The sequence below is a fragment of the Salvelinus sp. IW2-2015 genome, linkage group LG2 (genome assembly GCF_002910315.2).
Source record: "Salvelinus sp. IW2-2015 linkage group LG2, ASM291031v2, whole genome shotgun sequence".
Taxonomy (NCBI): Eukaryota; Metazoa; Chordata; class Actinopteri; order Salmoniformes; family Salmonidae; genus Salvelinus; species Salvelinus sp. IW2-2015.
In genome coordinates, this window is record NC_036839.1 from 22,718,802 (window position 1) to 22,741,125 (window position 22,324).

The following is a 22,324-nucleotide window of genomic DNA, read 5'->3' on the forward strand; positions in this document are numbered from 1 at the left end:
GAAAGACTGATTGAAGTGCCTCTATATTCCAACCACTCTCAGCGATGAGCATCCAAAAGTCAACAGCGTAATCAGCTACGCTCCGGCTGCACTGCCAAAGCACAATGAGTGTTTGAGCAGCATTCCCGCCACTGATGGGGTGATCAAAAACCCTCATCTCCTGGGTGAAGCTTTGCCAATTGAAACAAATGTCTGATTGCTGCTTGGATACTAGAAGTAACCAAAGGGTGCTCTCCAGTGGCAACCTCAAGTAGCACACTCAAGGGAGAAAACCTGATCTGTCACAAGTTAGGTTATCGACTTCAGACCCAAGACGCTTGTGGGGGTTGTAGAGCAAAACGTAGAGCAATAGAATAATCATTTGTAGGCCCAACCATTCGGACGCTACAGACTATTTTATGACAAAACACGGCTCTAGCTCTGTCACATTTCACCGCAGATGCAGAGGTACGATATAGTGGATTGAGATAGCTTAAACTGACAGATTTTTATGGGGATTCTTTTATTATGCTAATTAGATTTTTGCGGGTGCACGGACATCAACTCTAAACGTCTGCCACTGGCAGTGTTACAGATGGTCTGGAGAAAATAAACCTCTGACAAGTTTCAGGGAAAGCACATGTGCACCCATTGCCCTGTTTTACATTTTTGCCCATGAATTTGCATCATACAACCCAGGATCTTAAATATATATATATTATTATACATGTGTTAAAAGGAATTTAATCTGTTAAAAGACAAGTTGCTGCTGACTTTCTGTTGAACTCCTCTCTTGGAAAAACCACACTATGGCAGATGAGTCTTTAGCTACAGTATCCCCCATGTTCTCATCAGGGATGGCAAACACAGAGGGACCAGCCTTGGCCTGGTGGATTAATAATATGCTATAGAGAAAGGATTCTGTATGTTTGACTCACTGTCCGCATGCCATATGGTCTTCGGTCCTGGGTTCAAATAATATTTGTTTTCATTCAAATACTTAAGATGCGCTCGATTCAGCTTTACTGGCACAATGGAACCAATTGAATAGTCCCACCAGGCATTCTAGCAGGCTGAATCAAACATTCAAAGTATTTGAAAGAAAACAAATACTATTTGAACCCAGGTATGTGTCAAGCTGCAGACTGTGTGTTGTGAACCAACAGAGAAAATGTGAAAGAGAGAGACAGCGCACCACCACCAGTTTGGCACGCAACGACGGCAGGATGTTAAGTCATGGAGCTGCAACACAGTAAAAGCAGCCTGCAAACAAAGACTCCCTTATCCCTCTCTCTTCTACACCCGACCTCCTGTGTTTCATGTTGTCGTGGCTTTACTGGGCTATAGTACACAATGGCCGCACGGGCCTCGCACGGGCCCTGCCAGAGGGAGTCCGGATGGTGAAAAGAACCTAGAATGTGTCAAGCCTAGAATGTGTTTGACATGTAGTGAGATGTAAATATTGTACAGTATAATTGTCGCACACACCCAATTACCAGACCGTGTGGGAGGCTATAATTATAATACAGTTACATAATCTGTTTACCACATACTGCAGATATACATAAGAGACCACTGCATTTGTCTTATGACCCAAAGTAGCACCAGATGACATAGTGAGAGAATGAGAGAATGGGAGAATCAGAGAATGAACAAGTATTTAAAAAGCTGTCCCTGTGTGTGTATTTGTAGGAATGGAGGGTGGATATAGTTTTAACACGGTTAAAATACTGAGATTTAAAGGACATTAGGGACTGTGGGAAAGTATAGTGAGGGCAAGCACAGGGGGAAATTGTAGTACAGTCAGTGGTGGAAAAAGTACCCAATTATCATACTTCAGTAAAAGTAAAGATACCTTGATAGAAAATGACTCAAGTAAAATTCAAAATCACCAAGCAAAATTCTACTTGAGTAAAAGTCTAAAAGTATTTGGTTTAAGTATCAAAAGTATATGTAAATATATAAATAATTTCATATTCTTTATATTAAGACAACATGATTTTCTTGTTTTTTAAATTTACAGATAGCCATGGGCACACTCCAACACTCAGACATAATTTACAAATCAAGCATTTGTGTTTAGTGAATCCACCAGATCAGAGGCAGTAGGGATGACCATGTTCTCTTGATAAGTGTGTGAATTGTACCAGTTTCCTGTCCTGCTAAGCATTCAAAATGTAGCAAGTACTTTTGGGTGTCAGGAAAAATGTATGGAGTAAAAAGTACATTATTTTCTTTAGGAATGTAGTGGAGTGAAAGTAAAAGTTGTCAAAAGTATAAATAGTAAAGTAGAGATACCCCAAAAACAGACTTCATTAGTACTTTAAAGTATTTTTACTTAAGTACTTTACACCATTGAGTACAGCAGTGGTCAGACAACCTACCATGCCCTTACCACCGCCCTACTTGTACCAAAGGATCCAAATCCCTCAACTGGGGTCAGAGTTGACTCTCTAGTAGCCCCACCCCCAGATGTTTAAGTGTCTTCTCAAGCCTCTCAGTCTCTAAAGAGTATACAGTGTGATGTCTGGCAAAGCGAGACCAGCTCCTCAGTTTCATACCGCATAGAGTCCAACCTTAGTAGGATTTATGCCTGTTGAAAACAGCTGGACACTAAGACCTAAAGTTTTTTTTTCGTGTCAAATTAATTTTATCTTATAACAATCATGTAATTACAACACTTTAATAACATGTTATCTCTGAGATTCTGTGTTTGAGGATAACACATACCAGTACTGATCCTTTCAATTTTGAAGGCAAACTGTTACAAAACACACAATTCAATGAAAAATGTAAACAGGGCAGATCATTTACCATTCAACTTTATTGCCTAAGCTGCGAGTAATTGTGGTTAATGGTTCTGTATGTCATATATAACGATGATCAAAGTCCTTTAAAATTTCGACAGTATCCAATATGGCAATTACTGTGTCTGAGCCAGAGTTTCCATGTGTGGGTGTAAATGGAAGAGACACTTGTGGGAATTGAGAAGGTTCAGCTCATTTCTTGTAACTTGTCTGGAACCAGTTCAGAAGAATCATCATTGCCTTTAGCGCTGACTCCAACAAGTTCAAACTCAAATTATGCTGAGATTGCTGAATACTGAAAAATTGGTCAATTGCAGAATGTCAGAATAACCCAAAGAATATCATAGTATAACCCACACTTGAATATCATAGTAGTCTTGAACAACCTTGTCAAACGGCCTCATTCTTAGCCAGCAGTGTTCAAAGTTCTCTGGTCTGGAAAATACTGGCCTGATATTATTTATATGTTAGTGTTAACATACCAACCAATAGAAAGATTCATCTTGATGGTTGAAGGGAAAGGTTCTTAGACCGTATATAAATGCCTTTCTACGCAGCATTGGTAGACAGAGAATTCCCAGATAATTTTCTAATACCCACCATTTTAGCCTTTAAATACCAGGATATATATGTTACCATTTTATCTATTGACATCAGATCTGCAGTAATTATCCTGGTTAGCATGAAAGAAAGTCCCACACCCCAAATAGGCCTCTGTGCCTCCTATACCTCTGAGATATTAGATATCAACTTTTTTGGGAACCTATCTAGGCAACCTGATAAATGGAAATGTTATTTTCATACAGTAGCACATCCTTTTTTAAAGTGCACCCTTCAACAACATACTTCCAGCAATAAATCTGTGAATATTTATGGTCTAAGCCTTGGTAAGATAAAGCAGAAGATCAGATAACCTTACCCTCTATTAATCAGTTGCCACTGCCAAAGAGGGTGATAAGGTAGCTGAAACATCAATGGGGACATTTTAGCCATTGTGTCCCCTATAGGCCTAAAAAAATGATTAAAGAAGTGTGTTCTTTTGCATGAACACATTGTTTCGTGATGAATATGGATGTCTTTATGCCTTAACTCATAAAGTCAGTGACACATTAAACATCGGTATAACCTATCATGTCATAATGCTTAACACAGACTCTTTTAAATCCAACACAGGTCATGGTCCCCCACTGGTAAATTCCCATAAATCTATGTATGGTCACTTCTCAGTGTTGGGCAACGTATTCTCATTACCTTGACGCTTAGATTTGGCAGAGCGCGCCGCTTGGGCAGTCTATTTAAAAGGCCAGTCGCCAGATGAGCAGCAAGCACAGCGCGAGCGGTAGCAGCTGGCGAGAGGATATCAACCCGCAGCGCACAGCTCTGTTCTGTTCAGRAGGAGGATGCGCATCTTCGCTGTCATCTGGGCCATCTGCTTCTTCTTGAAGGAAGTGCAAGCGTGGGGCTTCAGAAATGGAATCTTTCATAACTCCATATGGTTGGGTAAATCATGCTTTCTTTTGTGATATTGGAGTCATTACTTTTCCTACAAGGATAGGCTACTTTTGCAACTGTTAAACATTCCAACAACTGCGGTTGGAAACATTGTCTTGCTGTAGGACGTTCTCCTGAAAGATTTATGTGTAGTGTTTTACAATATTGTTGTGGAATGTTCCGATGTAACGTTTAGCACAACAATGACACTGAATCTTTCAAAAAGTGTGGTTTTCTTTTGTTTTGGTTGCTTGGACATAGGCCTATAAGAGGCGTCGGTTTCTCTTTTTTACATGTTATTTTACAATGGCCCACCCCGGCCAAACCCTACCCTAACCCGGACGACGCTGGGCCAGTTGTGCGCCGCCTATGGGACTCCCGAACACGGCCGGTTGTGATACAGCCCGGGATCGAACCCGTGTCTGTAGTGACGCCTCTTTGATGTGTCTACAAACTTAGGCTAATTATCATTCCCATGTGTTAGAAAAAGTTTAACTTTATATGTTCACTTCTCTAACAGGTCTTTATCTTCAACATAATCTCACAATCCTGCACAACATAGGCTATTTATATATATTTTTTTTGCCTAAAAACATTTAGCATTAATTAACCCTGATAACACTTTGTCTACATAATTTTTACGGTTATGTTGTAACGTTATTACATTGCACATATCACAATGATGTGTGTTTGGGTAGAGGTCACAGTTGGAGACGGACAAATTTACGACTGTACACACGCATGAGCCTCTTGCAAAGCATGACTTAATTTTGTCTAAGGGACGAAAAACACACATGAACAAGAAAGTTGTGCAAACTTCTGTTCTTTCAGTGTTTGTTAGGGCATAGCAATGAAAAAATAGGACAGAATGTTATATCAGACTGGACATTTCTTGTGTAAAACAGACAGACCCAGTCCTATTACATCTGCCCTTGACACATTCAGTTTATAGACCAGTCTGATTATTTTCTAATAATATTATATTGAAGACTGAATTTGGCCCAACCCATAGCTGCAGGAATCAAGGGTGCTGAGGCTGCTGCAGCATCTCCCAAAAATACATATAGATATTTTTTTCTCACAAAAGTGGTGGACTATTTATAGTCCTATAGTTTTAGCAGACCAATATAGCCCATCTGCAGCACAAGCAAAAACTTTTTTCCCACCCCCAAACTACTTTCAACGGAATGTGTCGTATAGGTTACTTCTGATAGAGTTAATGAGCTCGACTTGCCCATCAGGCCTACACACATCTGGAACACATAAACTAAACTGCATGTTTTCAGTAATATATCTTGTAACCCAAACCCCCTATATCATTTGGTTAGACTAATAGTGAGACACACCACTCTCTAGGATTATAATGAAAATGAGGTACCACCTCACAAGGCATCTTGGAGGAAGAGGTTGACTAGTAGTTGCAAACATTGACTCGTAGCTAACTTGGACTGCACTCCAAGTCCTACAAGGTCATGCATGCCTGATGTCAAAACGGGTTCAAAGGAGGACCCCCCATGGGGAAGCACAGGAGTATGACCACTCCCAAGAAGGAGATTACAAACACTTAGCGTCTGTCCTAAGGCTTTCTATCCAACCACAACACGTTACAGAGTTGAAAGATGTTGGCTTATCCACCGTGGGTGTTTCATGTTTCTTTTCTTCCTCTATGAACTTCTTAGTCTGTATGCCACTTTGCTTGTTCTAGCTCCCTGAGAAGGATTTCCCCAATCTTGTTAAACATAATATTTTCCACTTGTTTTTCTGTTGCCTGGATACGTATCTTTGTGGTTGTGGCAGTGGGACACTACACAGGCACTGGCAGCATATCTGTCTATCTGTAGTGCTTTGATAGTGATAGCAGTGTTGACTGACTGAGTGGGACGTATTTTTTTCTGGACAGAGCAAGCTGCTGGAGTCTACCACAGGGAATCGCGTAAAGGGAGATACCAGCTGACTTATAAGGAGGCCAAGACAGTGTGCAAATACGAAGGAGGAAATCTGGCCACTTACGATCAACTGGAGGCTGCTCGTCAAATAGGTTTACAATAACTTCCCTATCCTCCCAATCCCCCCAGTCCCTTCTTGTCCATGTCCTCCATCTCTCTCTCCCTCCCCCTGCGCTCTCTCTTTCTATCTCTATCTCTGTCTCTTTCTCCCCCCCTCTCTCTGAATTTACAAGGAAAGAGTCTGGAGGACTACAACTCAGAAGCAGCATAATGTTGCCAATTGGATTCTGTCAATGTCAATACAGACTTTCAAAATAAGCAGTGGCAACTAATAAGTGGCCCCTGAGCCCTGAGTTTACAAAATGCCATTATCACTGTTGATTAACGATGCCTTACAGTTTGCCTAAGAGCACTTATAATTAAACAGTTTAAATTATCCGACCATGTGTTCACTGGACAAGCAATGCCAGGAAGAAGTGTGTTTATCTTGCCTTTCTCCCATGAAATCAATCAAAGATGTCTTGCCACTGCACTACAGCCTGTTGCTCTGTGGGACTTCAGCCGGTCCCAATCTGCTCCCTATCCTTTCCCCTTGGCCCTAACCCTTCGATGTCTGTAGATCTGAAAGGTATATAAGCAGTATACTGCAGGGGGGTGTTGTTTTCACCATATTCCCTACACTTTACAGATCAAACATCAAAGGTTTAGGGTCACGGAGAAGGGTTATAGGGAGTGAATTGGTACCAGCTTGAGACGTCTCCCCAGTATAGTAAGAACAGTAACACCTGCCTGGCTGGCTTATGTTAACATTAACATGGCAGACAAACTGTAGCCAGACCAGACCCTGTCTTGGGAAACCACCACTTGTATGTCTGTGGTTAGAGCAGAGCTGCCCCATGGCCAATTATCCTAGGAGGTCTGAGTTTGTCTCCCCTGCATTTCCTGACTGACTGTGGTCCACTGATTGTGACTGGAGGCTTTTTTTAGATACATTGGAGTTCATTATGCGTTACCCCCACCACCCACCACCCATCACCCACCACCCATCCACATCCCCACATCAATGGTCCGCTTGTAATTGCAGATGCAAAGTCAGTGGAAGGCACATTTTTGACAGGGACCGTAGCATTTCCAAAGACAGGGTTTTGTTTTGAGAATACGAGCATGACGAATGGCTTGTGGTAACCCAATATGGCCATGGATCTTCTGTAAGAGTGTTTTATCTGTGGTACTAAGAGGGGGATGCTAGTTCTAGAAACCAAGATCTCTTATGATTTTACCAATATGACACTCTTAGCCCGAAACTTTGCAAATTCAGTTTCTTACCAGGCTAACTCTTTGTCCCTCATTCCTAGGTTTTCACGTGTGTGCGGCTGGGTGGTATGACAAAGGTCGTGTAGGCTACCCTATCGTCAAAGCTGGTGCCAACTGTGGTTTTGGGAAGGTTGGTGTCATCGACTACGGGTACAGGCTGAACAAGAGTGAAAGATGGGACGTCTACTGCTACAACCCCAACTGTGAGTAGTGAACAGACCTGGTTTCAAATTATATTCCAATCATTTCAAATTCTCGATCTGTGATTGATTGAACTTGACTGTTGCAAATGGAACCAATAGAACATTTTTAAAAGTGCAAACTTCACCCTCCTGATTCTCCAGGCAGGCTAAAGAAAACGCTCAAAGTATTTGAAAGATTTCAAATCATATTTGAACCCGTCTGCTTGCATGACAAATGGAGGTTTAGGCAATCCTGGGTGTGTTGGTTTAACAGTTTAATCAACCATGAGTCTCCACCATATGAGATGAGTGTGTGGTTGAGTCAGACAGACATTGGTTTCTAAGGGGCGAGGTTAAGGACACACAGGGTCAGAGTTGTAAAGTTGATTGTGGTCCATGACATGTAGGCTAACGTACTAGTGGGACACATTGATGACTGTACATGGGCAGGGGAGTTGTGGTTTGGATAAAGACTCCATAAGGACTCCCAACATGAGTAAGGCAGGACACTGGAGTACTAACAGTGATAAGTGTAACTGAGATAGTCTGGCCTATGAGTGATGGGGTGACGTACAGCTGTAGACACTCCAGATGATTCACCAAGCCTTGCAGATGAAGCGAGACCTGAATGCCTTTGAGCTGTCATGATGGACGACAGGAGGGAAAATAACACCAACAGCCAACTAAATGTTAATTCATTTCATAAAGATTGTCTCTGACTGGGCTCATACATGGAGATGAAGATTGTTTTCTTGTTGAAAGATATTTAGCTTCCTATCCATCTCAGTATATCTGGAAAGGTTTGCAAAAGCAATATTATTAATATAAACACCCGGCATAACTGCCTGTGACATTTTTAAGAGGTTTGGTAAGGTTTCAGGAGTGTCTCTAAAGTGGTGCATCCATGCCAATATGCTTCTGGAGAGAGCCAACAGAGGCTGGACTGTTTAATGGTGTCTCAGTCTTATAGAATGGTGTGGCAGATAAWTACACAAGTCTATGGGTGAGGCAAAGAAACCCCTCTAGGTGTGAAGCCAACAATGAACACTAAATATCCAATGACTGGGACTTCTCTCTAGACGATGAACATTTTTGTATTGTAGAATGACGAGGCAAAGCAACACGTTGAGGTGTAAATCCAACAAGGAACACACTGAACTCTTAATGCTCTGTCTTGTCTGTAGATGATATGAAAATCTAATACTTTACGCCATGTGGTAAGAACCCAGTCTTTAAACTGTAACTTTTTGGGACATACAGTCGTGGCCWAAAGTTTTGAGAATGACACAAATATTAATTTCCACAAAGTTTGCTGCTTCAGTGTCTTTAGATATTTTTGTCAGATGTTACTATGGAATACTGAAGTATAATTACAAGCATTTCATAAGTGTCAAAGGCTTTTATTGACAATTACATGAAGTTGATGCAAAGAGTCAATATTTGCAGTGTTGACCCTTCTTTTTCAAGACCTCTGCAATCCGCCCTGGCATGCTGTCAATTAACTTCTGGGCCACATCCTGACTGATGGCAGCCCATTCTTGCATAATCAATGCTTGGAGTTTGTCAGAATTTGTGGGTTTTTGTTTGTCCACCCGCCTCTTGAGGATTGACCACAAGTTCTCAATAGGATTAAGGTCTGGGGAGTTTCCTGGCCATGGACCCAAAATATCGATGTTTTGTTCCCCCCAGCCAATTAGTTATCACTTTTGCCTTATGGCAAGGTGCTCCATCATGCTGGAAAAGGCATTGTTTGTCACCAAGCTGTTCCTGGATGGTTGGGAGAAGTTGCTCTCGGAGGATGCCCCAAACAATCGGAAAGGGGATTCATCAGAGAAAATGACTTTACCCCAGTCCTCAGCAGTCCAATCCCTGTACCTTTTGCAGAATATCAGTCTGTCCCTAATGTTTTTCCTGGAGAGAAGTGGCTTCTTTGCTGCCCTTCTTGACACCAAGCCATCCTCCAAAAGTCTTCGCCTCACTGTGGGTGCAGATGTACTCACACCTGCCTGCTGCCATTCCTGAGCAAGCTCTGTAGTTGTGGTGCCCCGATCCCGCAGCTGAATCAACTTTAGGAGACGGTCCTGGCGCTTGCTGGACTTTCTTGGGCACTCTGAAGCCTTCTTCACAACAATTGAACAGCTCTCCTTGAAGTTCTTGATGATCCGATAAATGGTTGATTTAGGTGCAATCTTACTGGCAGAAATATCCTTGCCTGTGAAGCCCTTTTTGTGCAAAGCAATGATGACGGCACGTGTTTCCTTGCAGGTAACCATGATTGACAGAGGAAGAACAATGATTCCAATCACCACCCTCCTTTTGAAGCTTCTAGTCTGTTATTCGAACTCAATCAGTATGACAGAGTGAACTCCAGCCTTGTACTTGTCAACACTCACACCTGTGTTAACGAGAGAATCACTGACATGATGTCAGCTGGTCCTTTTGTGGCAGGGCTGAAATGCAGTGGAAATGTTTTTGGGGGATTCAGTTCATTTGCATGGCAAAGAGGGACTTTGCAATTCATCTGATCACTCTTCATAACATTCTGGAGTATATGCAAATTGCCATCATACAAACTGAGGCAGCAGACTTTGTGAAAATTAATATTTGTGTCATTCTCAAAACTTTTGGCCACGACTGTACAGTATGTGGTAAGACCTTTATCCAGATATTGTAAATAACACTTATACCTCATTTTACAATTCATCATGACAAAAGAGCTGTATTGGGACCTGTCATGATGTTTTCATGGTGGAGAATGATACATGACCACGTTTGGAGTTGGCACCACATGTGACGACCGTACTCAACATGGAAGAGGTTGCCTCATTGGATGAGATAGCTGCCTTAAGATACTATCTGTGTCCCAAATGGCACCATATTTCCTTTTTAGTGCACTACTTTTTGACATAGCACTCTGGTCAAAAGTAATGCACAAAATAGGTAATAGGGTGCCATTTAGGGCACAGCCGCTCATTTTCCCCATAATTGCCTGTGACTTAGAGGATGTATGGTTCGCATTTCATCGATGAATTGCATAAAACAGCTCCTAAATACAATAATTTTCCCTTTACAAATCCAAGGGATCTAAATCAAATCAAATCAAGTTTATTTTATATAGCCCTTCGTACATCAGCTAATATCTCGAAGTGCTGTACAGAAACCCAGCCTAAAACCCCAAACAGCAAGCAATGCAGGTGTGACAGCATTAGAAGCACGGGGGCTAGGAAAAACTCCCTAGAAAGGCCAAAACCTAGGAAGAAACCTAGAGAGGAACCAGGCTATGAGGGGTGCCAGTCCTTTCTGGCTGTGCCGGTGGAGATTATAACAGAACTATGCAAGATGTTCAAAATATTCATAAGTGACAAGCATGGTCAAATAATAATCATGAATAATTTTCAGTTGGCTTTTCATAGCCGATCATTAAGAGTTGAAAATAGCAGGTCTGGGACAGGTGGCGGTTCCATAACCGCAGGCAGAAACAGTTGAAACTGGAATAGCAGCAAGGCCAGGTGGACTGGGGACAGCAAGGAGTCCATCATGCCTGGTAGTCCTGACGTATGGTCCTAGGGCTCAGGTCCTCCGAGAGAGAGAAAGAAAGAGAGAATTAGAGAGAGCCAAGATTTTCAAAATGTCATAAATGACAAGCATGGTCAAATAATAATCAGGAATAAATATCAGTTGGCTTTTCATAGCCGATCATTAAGAGTTGAAAACAGCAGGTCTGGGACAGGTAGGGGTTCCATAACCGCAGGCAGAACAGCTGAAACTGGAATAGCAGCAAGGCCAGGCGGACTGGGGACAGCAAGGAGTCATGCCCGGTTTGCCGTGACGTATGGTCCTAGGGCTCAGGTCCTCCGAGAGAGAGAAAGAAAGAGAGAAGGAGAGAATTAGAGAGAGCCAAGATTTTCAGAATGTTCATAAATGACAAGCATGGTCAAATAATAATCAGGAATAAATATCAGTTGGCTTTTCATAGCCGATCATTAAGAGTTGAAAACAGCAGGTCTGGGACAGGTAGGGGTTCCATAACCGCAGGCAGAACAGCTGAAACTGGAATAGCAGCAAGGCCAGGCGGACTGGGGACAGCAAGGAGTCATCATGCCCGGTTTGCCGTGACGTATGGTCCTAGGGCTCAGGTTCTCCGAGAGAGAGAAAGAAAGAGAGAACGAGGAGAATTAGAGAGAGCTACTTAAATTCACACAGGACACTGGATAAGATAGGAGAAGTACTCCAGGTATAACCAACTGACCCTAGCCCCCGACACATAAACTACTGCAGCATAAATACTGGAGGCTGAGACAGGAGGGGTCAGGAGACACTGTGGCCCCATCAGAAGAAACCCCCGGACAGGGCCAAACAGGAAGGATATAACCCCACCCACTTTGCCAAAGCACAGCCCCCACACCACTAGGGGGATATCTTCAACCACAACTTACAATCCTGAGACAAGGCGAGTATAGCCCACAAAGATCTCCACCACAGCACAACCAAAAGGGGGGGCGCCAACCCAGACAGGAAGATCACGTCAGTAACTCAACCCACTCAAGTGACGCACCCCTCCCAGGGACGGCATGAAAGAGCACCAGTAAGCCAGTGACTCAGCCCCTGTAATAGGGTTAGAGGCAGAGAATCGCAGTGGAGAGAGGGGAACCGGCCAGGCAGAGACAGCAAGGGCGGTTCGTTGCTCTAGAGCTTTTCATTTAATTTAATCCAAAATGCTCATTTAATTTTCTTAATTCAAATGACAAAGAAGTCTCTTTTCCCATTTCTAACTTCATTCAGTGGTCACATCACAACACAAGCAGAACTTCCCTATATTTTAATCTATCATAATGCGTATGATGATAGCACATGTAGCACACTGATGTAAAACACTGTGAGTTTTATTAAACTTGTTATGTCTACAGCATTACTATTAAGAGTCTAGTAACAGCCATTGTGCAGAATATTCTCTTCACTTTATTATTTACAATCAGCTAAGGAAAGTGACTAATTGGAAGTCCTCTGTAATCTAGTTTAGTTTATTATATTGTTCTTTCTATTTGATCTGTTACACTATATCTATAATTTCTAATACAACATTTCCTCATCCTGTCTCCTCCTCTCTCATGATCCACAGCAAAGGAGTGTGGAGGAACTCTGACAGACCAGCAGAAGATCATCCAGTCACCTGGTTACCCAGAGGAGTACCAGGATGAGCAGATCTGCTACTGGCACATCCGTGTGCGCTATGGACAGAGGATACGCCTGCACTTCCTGGAGTTCGACGTGGAGGAGGACACGTCCTGTCTAGCAGACTACCTGGAGATCTATGACAGCTATGACGACGTCTCTGGCTTCGCCGGAAGGTGAGGATCCAGCTTTTGATTCAGTGTGCCTTTGCATTAAGTTTTAGTTAGTTGAGTTTATATTGTATGGTTGATTCATGGTTGTTACAGTCTTATCCAAGATGTCAGAAAGTTGCATTGTACTAAATTTATGGATACTCACATAGACTCATAAGACTCTCTTTCCACACAACATAGTGTCATAACATAGGCCACTGTCCTCTAGTGGTGTTTCGTATGACCATTTTGTCCACATGTTACTCTACGATCAAATAAATATATTTATTATTTCCAGGTACTGTGGAGATTACTTACCAGATGACTTAATTAGCACAGGTATGAAACAAACGCATTCCTATTTTATTACCATATTATGATGAATATTCATTATTATAGATCAAGAAGTCACTGTATATTTCTGGCAAGGATTAAAGCAAATGTACACAAGACGGGGTGTGTTGTAACTTTTTTGGTACGGCTGTGCTGCGGTTGTAGCTATGAGGCAAAGCCCTTTTTTAATCATCAATTGTTTATCGATTTTTAGTTATAATGGTTTTCTTTGATAAACTATGTCCACATTTCAAATATCAGGACAGGAGGTATTATCAGTACTTTATACACATAGCAATATATCCATTTATCCATTTAGACTTGAAATCACTGGCCACTTTAATAATGTTTACATATTTTGCATTACTCATCTCATATGTATATAATGTATTCTATCCTATTCTACTGTATCTTAGTCTATGCCGCTCTGACATTGCTCGTCCAAGTATTTATATATTCTTAATTCCATTCCTTTACTTTAGATTGTGTGTATTGTTAGATATTACTTGTTAGATATTACTGCACTGTTGGAGCTAGAAACACAAGCATTTCTCTACACCCACAATAACATCTGCTAAACACTTGTATGTGACAAATAACATTTGATTTGATAAATCCACATAGCAAATATCCAAATGTCACCTTTCACCGTTTCTCTCTCCCACAGGGAATGTGATGACACTAAAGTTCCTGTCCGATGCCTCTGTAGTGGCAGGAGGCTTCCAGCTGGAGTACATTGCTGTGAACTCTTCTCTCCACCACTTCCAGAATGACACCAGCTATTACTTCACTTGACAAATTCTTTAATAGATGCTTTTTTATGTTAATGTTTCCTATTGTATTTATAATGTTGTCGTTTTTACTCATGTAATTGATGTGTGTATCCTTGTTGTCATCAAGGGAAAGCAAATAAATGCTGTATTAAATGTATAACCTCACTTGTTGAATGTTTTATTTTATTTGGGTTTTGTTGAGTATGTCACTACTGTACTTCAGTGTGTCACATGTCCCTCCCGATCCTTATCATTGTTTGGGATGATCATTAAAGTTTGAATGGAGTTATTCAGTAAATAATGTTGTAGCACAATTTTGGGATGTTCAGTGAAATAAATTTTCACCACCAATTTGGGACATTGTCAATGGAAAGGCAATACACGATTCCACAGTTACCTGATTAGGCTTATATAGCACAGCGTAATAGGTAGTTAGTTATCAGTATCTTTGGATATAGGCTTTATTATTTTGCAAATGTAGACTAAAATTTAAAAAATAAAAAGGGCATTTGCAGGTATTGCATTTATGCTTAAAAAATATGAAATATCCTATATTACAAGAAGAGAAAGATATATCACATTTGAAAGGGGAAACCTTTAATTTTGTGAAAAGTATATTAGGATATATTGCTATGTGTATAAAGTACTGATAACACCTCCTTTCCTAACACCTCCTGTCCTGATATGTGAAATGTGGACACAGTTTGAGACTACGATCAAAGCATTTCAAGAAACAGAATATTTTGTTTTCTGCTCAGAGTGGGCGGTCCGTGCGTCGGGTCATAGGTGATTTTCAGACAGCGTACTAGTTTCGCGCCAGCGTTTTCGCGGGGAGAGGAAACTACACTGGGAGAGTCAGAGAGAAAGAAAATACGTAAACTATTGCTGAAATAAGATAATATCGCGTATACTTGCAGTATATTATTGGCGTTCATGGTATCATTTTCTTTGATCGTTTGTGTTCTTTCAGGAATTGCAAGGTGAGGAAGTGCATTTGGCTGTGTTTTGTTTGTATTTTCGCGCGATCCGAGGGAGTGACTTGCTAGAAATAAAATACTCGTGGGCAATTGCAAGTTAGATAGTTAGCTACCTGTATTAGTTTTGACAGTATTTCCATTTAAATTATTTAGTAAGTTGAGAATGTGCGTATATTTGGTATTATATATATATATATTTTTGTAGATGGCTAGGTAGCAAACCAGTTAGCTAATTTTGTGGCTAACTTACCTAGCTAACCAGCTCACTTCAGATAGTTTTGAGCTAATAAAAAAAAAAAAAAAAGTTAGTATTAAGCTTATAGGTGTCCAGTCCTGTATGTTGACCAGCTACTAATGCCCTCTACTTAGAAGGGTAGCGTTAGYTAACTAAGGATTGAAGAGTAAGTACAGTTCAGGGATGTTTTGATTCTGGCAGTGATGTCCAGCCTGACCCCTCAGGCTGGGCATGGAAGGATGGAAGGATACACGCTTACCCGTTCAACTCACAGCAACTGTGTCAAACAACATGCACATATCCAAATCAAAAATATGAATCCAAAACTCATACAATAAACTGACAATTATGACCTGTCTACCTCTAGTTATCTAGCAACCTAAACAAAAACACCTGTTGAGGTAGAGATGGAACATTGTCACAGTGCCTCTCTCAGCGTCTGCTGCTGGTATTGGTGAATGTTGTATTTCAGGGTTTTAGGTGGATGGATATGTGGGTGGCTTTGGGTTGATTGTTTGTCCCTTAAAGACACACAGAGATGAATAACAGTGTTATTATTTTCTCCTCTCTGACTGGTAGGGTCTGAGGAAGGAGGATGGATAGTGGATTGCCTCAGGTTGGCTGTAGGTTAAGTAAAAGTAGTTCTTGAGTAAAAGTAGCTAGTGTTAAAAACATCCTCTCCCAGCAGGGTTTGAGTGAGAAACCAGGATGATGGCGATGGTGCCTCCGACCAGCTCAGGTCTCCTTCCTCTGCTGGAATCTCTGGAGGATAGCACAGCTGGACAACCGGAGCAGACAGACGCCTACCTCACTATTGCCAAGTAGGTGCTTTAGTTGGACATGCGTAGCCTGTAAGGTGACGTTGTTATCCCTAGATGCTGAKCTAAGGTCATGTCAGGTGTATATTCTCTCTAATGAGCTATGGTAGGGGGTAGATCTGTGTCTTGTGTAACTCTATATAAGATGCCAAATTTTCTATCGTAAATGTACACTGTAATTCCTGGGTCTGATTTGTCTTTTCAGTCGTCTCAGTGGAGATGATGGAAAGCAATTCCTCTCTGCAGTAGTAAAGCACTTTCCACGTTTGGGTAAAACTTTCCAGGTAAGTGCTTGCTTTATGTGAAGAATATTTATGAAGCAGTACATTTCCTTTTTTATTTAAAAAAAAACTTTAAWTAACATAGGGATGCTGTCTTAAATGTCCAGTTGTAAAGCTATTGTCATGTTGTTTTAGACCCACATCTCCAGTCAGAATGCAGAGCTGAGCCAAGCTGCCCTGCAGGCCCTGGGGTTCTGTGTGTTTCATGTCCACGTTGTCTCTGCTATCTCAGGTACTGAACAAGTAGAACACTTCATAGGTTTACATGGGACAAGTGCAACTGGCACAGATAAGCCTAGTCCTAGACTAAGAAGCAGTAATCCAGATGTACATTGAAACTACTTTGTACTCCAAAGGTAGACTTAATTTAGACCCCAATAGAATTCAAGAATGCAGCTGTAGATTACTGAGCATTTTCTTTTTTTCTCACACATTTCAAACAGACATGGCTCAAAAATAAGTTACTTGTCATTGTCATTTGTTGACTTTGTTTTAAAGAGCACAACCTCTTCTTTGATATGACCCCACATTCATGTCAAGAGGAATAACACTAATTTTGTCTCCCTTTATGTAATGACACTCACTATAAAAAGAATAACACACAACTTAAACCCTAGATTAATGAAATTAAATGACTCACTCAACATTTACATTTACATTTAAGTCATTTAGCAGACGCTCTTATCCAGAGCGACTTACAAATTGGAAAGTTCATACATATTCATCCTGGTCCCCCCGTGGGGAATGAACCCACAACCCTGGCGTTGCAAGCGCCATGCTCTACCAACTGAGCCACACGGGACCGGGACACGGGACTCAAAATGTATTAAGTATAATATATTGTAAATATTATTTACATATATGAAAAATAATCTATAATGTGACCTGAGTACAATATTTATAAAGTATTTCAAAACCCACACAAGGTAGGCTATTTGATCGGCAACGATTCTTACGTCTGTAACAATGCAGAAATACAAACAATTATTMAAACTATTTCAAAATGTAGATAACCTCTCTCAATAAGATTTAGTACAGACCAGGCCTGACACGAAAGGTAGAAATAGTAACTTTGACGACAATTCAGTGAATGCAACAAGTATTAGACAGACAGACCGATAAARAGAGAAGATACAAAACACAACTGTTCAGGGACAACAACAAAAATTTACGCAATTTCCCTAATAAGATTTGTAGGTTAAATTCATATCACACTGTCACTTGAGTGTTTGGATTTAGCCTACAACATGCCATAAAACGTATTGAAGCATGGCCCCATCCTACAAAGTGGCAGGTGTATAAAGTTGAGCACACAGCCATGCAATCTCCATAGACAAACATTGGAAGTAGAATGGCCTTACTAAAGAGCTCAGTGACTTTCAACGTGGCACCGTCATAGGATGCCACCTTTCCAACAAGTCAGTTTGTAAAATTTCTGCCCTGCTAGAGCTGACCCAACTTTAAGTGCTCTTGTGAAGTGGAAAGTGGAAACGAAACAACAACTGCTCAGCCGCGAAGTGGWAGGCCACACAAGCTCAGAAAACAGGACTGCTGTGGTGCGCATAAAATTCTGTCCTCGGTTGCCACCATCACTACAGAGTTCSAAACTGCCTCTAGAAGCAACAGCAGCACAAGACCTGTTCGTTGAGAGCTTTATGWAATGGGTTTCCATGGCCGCGCAGCCGCACACAAGCCTAAGATCACCATACGCAATGCCAAGTGTCAGCTGGTGTGGTGTAAAGCTCGCCGCCATTGGACTCTGGAGAAGTGGAAACGCGTTCTCTGGAGTGATAAATCACGCTTCACCATCTGGCAGTCCAATGGACAAATCTGKGTTTGKTGATTGCAAGGAGAACACTACCTGCCCCAATGCATAGTGCAACTGTACACATTGGTGGAGGAGGAATAATGTTTTGGGACTGTTATTCATGGTTCGGGCTAGGCCCCTTAGTTCCAGTGGAGGGCAATCTTAATGCTACAGCATACAATGACATTCTAGATGAGTCTGTGCAACAGTTTTGGGAAGGTTTTTCATTGCTTCAGCATGACAATGCCCCTGTGCACAAAGCGAGGTCCATACAGAGATGGTTTGTTGAGACCCCCCCCCCACACACACACAGTAAACAGAGATCGGTGTGTAAGAACTTGACTGGCCTGCACAGAGCCATGACCTCAACCCCATCAACCACCTTTGGGATGAATTGGAACACCGACTAGGTTTAATCGCCCAACCTCACTAATGCTCTTGTGGCTGAATGGAAGCAAGTCCCAACAGCAATGTTCCAACATCTAGTGGAAAGCCTTCCCAGAAGAGTGGAGACTGTAATGGCAGCAAAGGGGGGACCAACTCCATATTAATGCACATGATTTTGGAATGAGATGTTCGACGAGCAGGTGTCCAYATACATTTGRACATGCAGTGTAGCTTGTCTTTGTATGGCGAGAGTGAGATGATCAAGTGACAGCGAGTGACGCATAATGTTGCCTCCAATTCTTGTTTTCTTGCCTGACAGCCTAACTACAGTGTTCGCCAGTGTTAGTTGATTAGTGACAAAGCTGGGACAGTTTCCAACTGAATTGTATCGGTAGAAACGTTACTTGGCTATTTAAACAAATATCACCACAACTCTATCATATGAGCTCCACTGCGCGGGCGTCAACCATAACACGACAGCTAAGCTGTCAAATAATAGGAAAACAAGGCAATGTATAGCCTATGMATATCTTTACCTAGCGAACAGGACAAACCATGACTTAAGCCCAACAGATAAACACAAACTACTTTAATCTCMATTTTGGTGGCTTGCTAGCTGGTTGTCTGTATGGCTGACTAGTGAAAGTGACAGCTGAGCTCAGCATTMATTTACCGCCACAGTACTTTTCTTGCCTGACAAGCAGCGTGGGCTCTTTCCATATGAATTACATTGGTAGAAACAAGACAAAACAACCAATTAGTTAGCGGAGTATATACAGCCTAACACTGCAGCTATTCCCGTGAGACAGAGAGCAATCATTTGAGCTCCTGCTCCACCACTGATGTGCTCACCTGTCTGTACCAAACATGTGATCWTGACAGGATTTGCTAATTGGAGAGCAGCATCAAACATCAACAACACCAAGCATATATCTGCTGTTGACTTATTTCACTCACCTCGACATCATCACTTTCAAAGTGCAAAGACGTGTCTGAATCCGTATCGCCAAACGACATAGAATACAGYCTCTTCCACTGTGAAAAGTCGTGGCCACTCCGTCATTTTGAGTAATTAAGTGATGTTATTTATTTTAAAAAGTCAAATGAAATCATGCCCTGTTTCTGGTTGATGACGTCAGCCACGGGTTGTTAGCAAGTACATTTTCCCGATAATGACACAGATMATTTTCTTAATCTTTGTTCTGGAAACACACCTGTAATGTATGATAAGGATGAAGATAATGTGATTTGTAATCCTCCCTTTTCCCACAGMTAATTTTGCAGAGGAAATATTGTCAGCACTTTCCTCTCTGGTGGTGAAGTCCACAGACAAGAACACATGCACACGAGCATTATGGGTAATTTCCAAACAGAACTTCCCTACAGAGGTGGTGGCCAAGAAGGTTCCAGAGATCCTGAGGGCCCTGGAGTGTGTGCGTTCGAGAGAAGACATCCAGTCTGTAGTTATGGAGCACGAGTCTCTGAATGTTGTCATAAGGTATACAAACSCACCCACTCATGTACTCCTACCTCGTAATCAATAGCTTTGGTTGGGTTTATGACCCTCGTTTAGGAAAGCACCATTTAATGGTTTAGTGTGATACTGCTCACACTAAGCAGATGGATGTTACAGTACTTTACTTTGCTCAACATTCTGTCTCTGTTTTGGCTTGTGTTCATAGCTCCTGGGCTGGAGGAGACTGGCCTGACTTTATTTCAGTGATCATCAGCACTTTCTCTGTCATGACACACTCTCTCTGTGGTCAGTTTGTTGGAGCAGGCCTCAGCCCAGATGGGTGAGGATGCAGTACAGTGGGCCAAGCTGGTCATCCCCCTGGTGGTCCACTCAGCTTCTAAGGTGCGCCTGCGGGCGGCAGCAGCCCTGGAGATGGGCCTGCCTCTACTTCTGGAGAAACAGAAGGAGGTGGCTGCCATCGTAGAACCTCTCATGTCCTCAGTGAGTCTTTTTTACTCTGTCGTTGTGTCTAGGCCAGGTTACTGTCAAATCACTTTGTGACAACTGCTGATGTAGAAACGGCGCTAGAAATGCGTTTGATTGAAATGGAAGGTTTGGAAATGCAGCACATCAAACGCAGCATGTTTCATGCAGGTTTCTTCACATTCTGACATGTATCTTGTTTCACTCCAGAAACTCATCCCAGAGCTCCAGAAACTGTTCTCCACGAAGAACGAGACCAATGTGCTGAAACTCTGGCCGTTGTTTGTCAGGCTCCTGGGGAAGGTAAGGCTTGGTCATTCTTTATGGTTTGAAACCTGTACCATTTACTACTTAYTCGCTACTTATCAAATKAATTTATATAGCCCTTCTTACGTCAGCTGATATCTCAAAGTGCTGTACAGAAACCCAGCCTAAAACCCCAAACAGCAAGCAATGCAGGTGTAGAAGCACGTGGCTAGGAAAAACTCCCTAGAAAGGCCAAAACCTAGGAAGAAACCTAGAGAGGAACCAGGTTTGGCTGCAAACTTTCTACTTTTAAACTCGAACAAAACAGAGATGCTTGTTCTAGGTCCAGAAACAAAGAGATCTTCTGTTGAATCTGACAATTAATCTTGATGGTGTACAGCCGTCTCAATAAAACTGTGAAGGACCTCGGCGTTACTCTGGACCCTGATTCTCTCTTTTGACGAACATATCAAGACTGTTTCAAGGACAGCTTTTTTCCATCTACGTAACATTGCAAAAATCTGAAACTTTCTGTCCAAAAATGATGCAGGAAAATTAATCCATGCTTTTGTTACTTCTAGGTTAGACTACTGCAATGCTCTACTTTCCGGCTACCCGGATAAAGCACTAAATAAACTTCAGTTAGTGCTAAATACGGCTGCTAGAATCTCTAGAACCAAAAATGTTGAATCAATTACTCTTCCAGTGCTTAGGCAAGGGCTGATTCAAGGTTTTACTGCTAACCTACAAAGCATTACATGGGCTTGCCTCCTACCTATCTTTCCGATTTGGTCCTGCCGTATATACCTACACGTACGCTACGGTCACAAGACCAGGCCTCCTATTGTCCCTAGAATTTCTAAGCAACAGCTGGAGGCAGAGGCTTCTCCTATAAGAGCTCCAGTTTTATGGAATGGTCTGCCTACCCATGTGAGAGAACGCAGACTCGGTCTCAACCTTTAAGTCTTTACTGAAGACTCATCTCTTCAGTGGGTCATATGATTGAGTGTAGTCTGGCCCAGGAGTGTGAAGGTGAACGGAAAGGCTCTGGAGCAACGAACCGCCCTTGCTGTCTCTGCCTGACCGGTTCCTCTCTCCACTGGGATTCTCTGCCTCTAACCTATTACAGGGGCTGAGTCACTGGCTTACTGGTGCTCTTCCATGCCGTCCTAAGGAGGGGTGCGTCATTGAGTGGGTTGAGTCGCTGACGTGATCTTCCTGTCTGGTTGGCGCCCCCCTTGGGTTGTGCGTGGGGAGATTCTTTGTGGGCTATACTCGGCCTTGTTTTCAACTCTCTAGAGACAGCAGGAGGGTAGAATACTCTGAATGATCAATATGAAAAGCCAACTGACATTTACTCCTGAGGTCTGACTTGCTGCACCTCACAACTACTTGTGATTATATTTCATTTGACCATGTTGCATGGTCATTTCATGACACATTTGAACATCTTGGCCATGTTCTGTTATATCTCCACTCCGGCAA

At 42.0% G+C, this 22,324-nt stretch overlaps 2 protein-coding genes across 4 annotated transcripts in view; both read left to right on the forward strand.

Annotated features, from left to right (window-relative positions):
• The first annotated feature begins 4,089 nt into the window (after positions 1 to 4,089).
• On the forward strand, positions 4,090 to 14,314 carry LOC111977076 (tumor necrosis factor-inducible gene 6 protein). Its single transcript, XM_024006369.2, has 6 exons — positions 4,090 to 4,286; positions 6,178 to 6,315; positions 7,579 to 7,740; positions 12,839 to 13,067; positions 13,342 to 13,382; positions 14,044 to 14,314. Exons 1-6 carry the CDS (start codon positions 4,187 to 4,189, stop codon positions 14,169 to 14,171), a joined length of 798 nt encoding a protein of 265 aa, XP_023862137.1. The 5' UTR covers positions 4,090 to 4,186; the 3' UTR covers positions 14,172 to 14,314.
• Positions 14,315 to 14,957: 643 nt separating this feature from the next.
• LOC111977079 (telomere-associated protein RIF1) overlaps positions 14,958 to 22,324 on the forward strand; it is a 31,351-nt gene continuing 23,984 nt past the window's right edge. For 2 of the 3 annotated variants that reach the window (XM_024006383.2, XM_024006399.2), the window contains exons 1-7: positions 14,958 to 15,129; positions 16,050 to 16,182; positions 16,385 to 16,463; positions 16,596 to 16,692; positions 19,927 to 20,152; positions 20,422 to 20,611; positions 20,804 to 20,896. In XM_024006383.2, coding sequence (XP_023862151.1) covers positions 16,070 to 16,182; positions 16,385 to 16,463; positions 16,596 to 16,692; positions 19,927 to 20,152; positions 20,422 to 20,611; positions 20,804 to 20,896 — 798 coding nt within the window. In that variant the 5' untranslated portion in view covers positions 14,958 to 15,129; positions 16,050 to 16,069. Of the gene's footprint in view, positions 15,130 to 16,046; positions 16,183 to 16,384; positions 16,464 to 16,595; positions 16,693 to 19,926; positions 20,153 to 20,421; positions 20,612 to 20,803; positions 20,897 to 22,324 lie in introns of all 3 variants that reach the window. The other variant, XM_024006391.2, reaches the window with a different exon arrangement.

Bases quoted from the DNA above. Each gene is read 5' to 3' on its own strand.
- LOC111977076 (XM_024006369.2), top strand. From the start codon at position 4,187: ATGCGCATCTTCGCTGTCATCTGGGCCATCTGCTTCTTCTTGAAGGAA. The intron at 4,287-6,177 runs GTAAATCATGCT...TTTTCTGGACAG, and splicing joins TCATAACTCCATATGGTTGG to AGCAAGCTGCTGGAGTCTAC. The intron at 6,316-7,578 runs GTTTACAATAAC...CCTCATTCCTAG, and splicing joins GGAGGCTGCTCGTCAAATAG to GTTTTCACGTGTGTGCGGCT.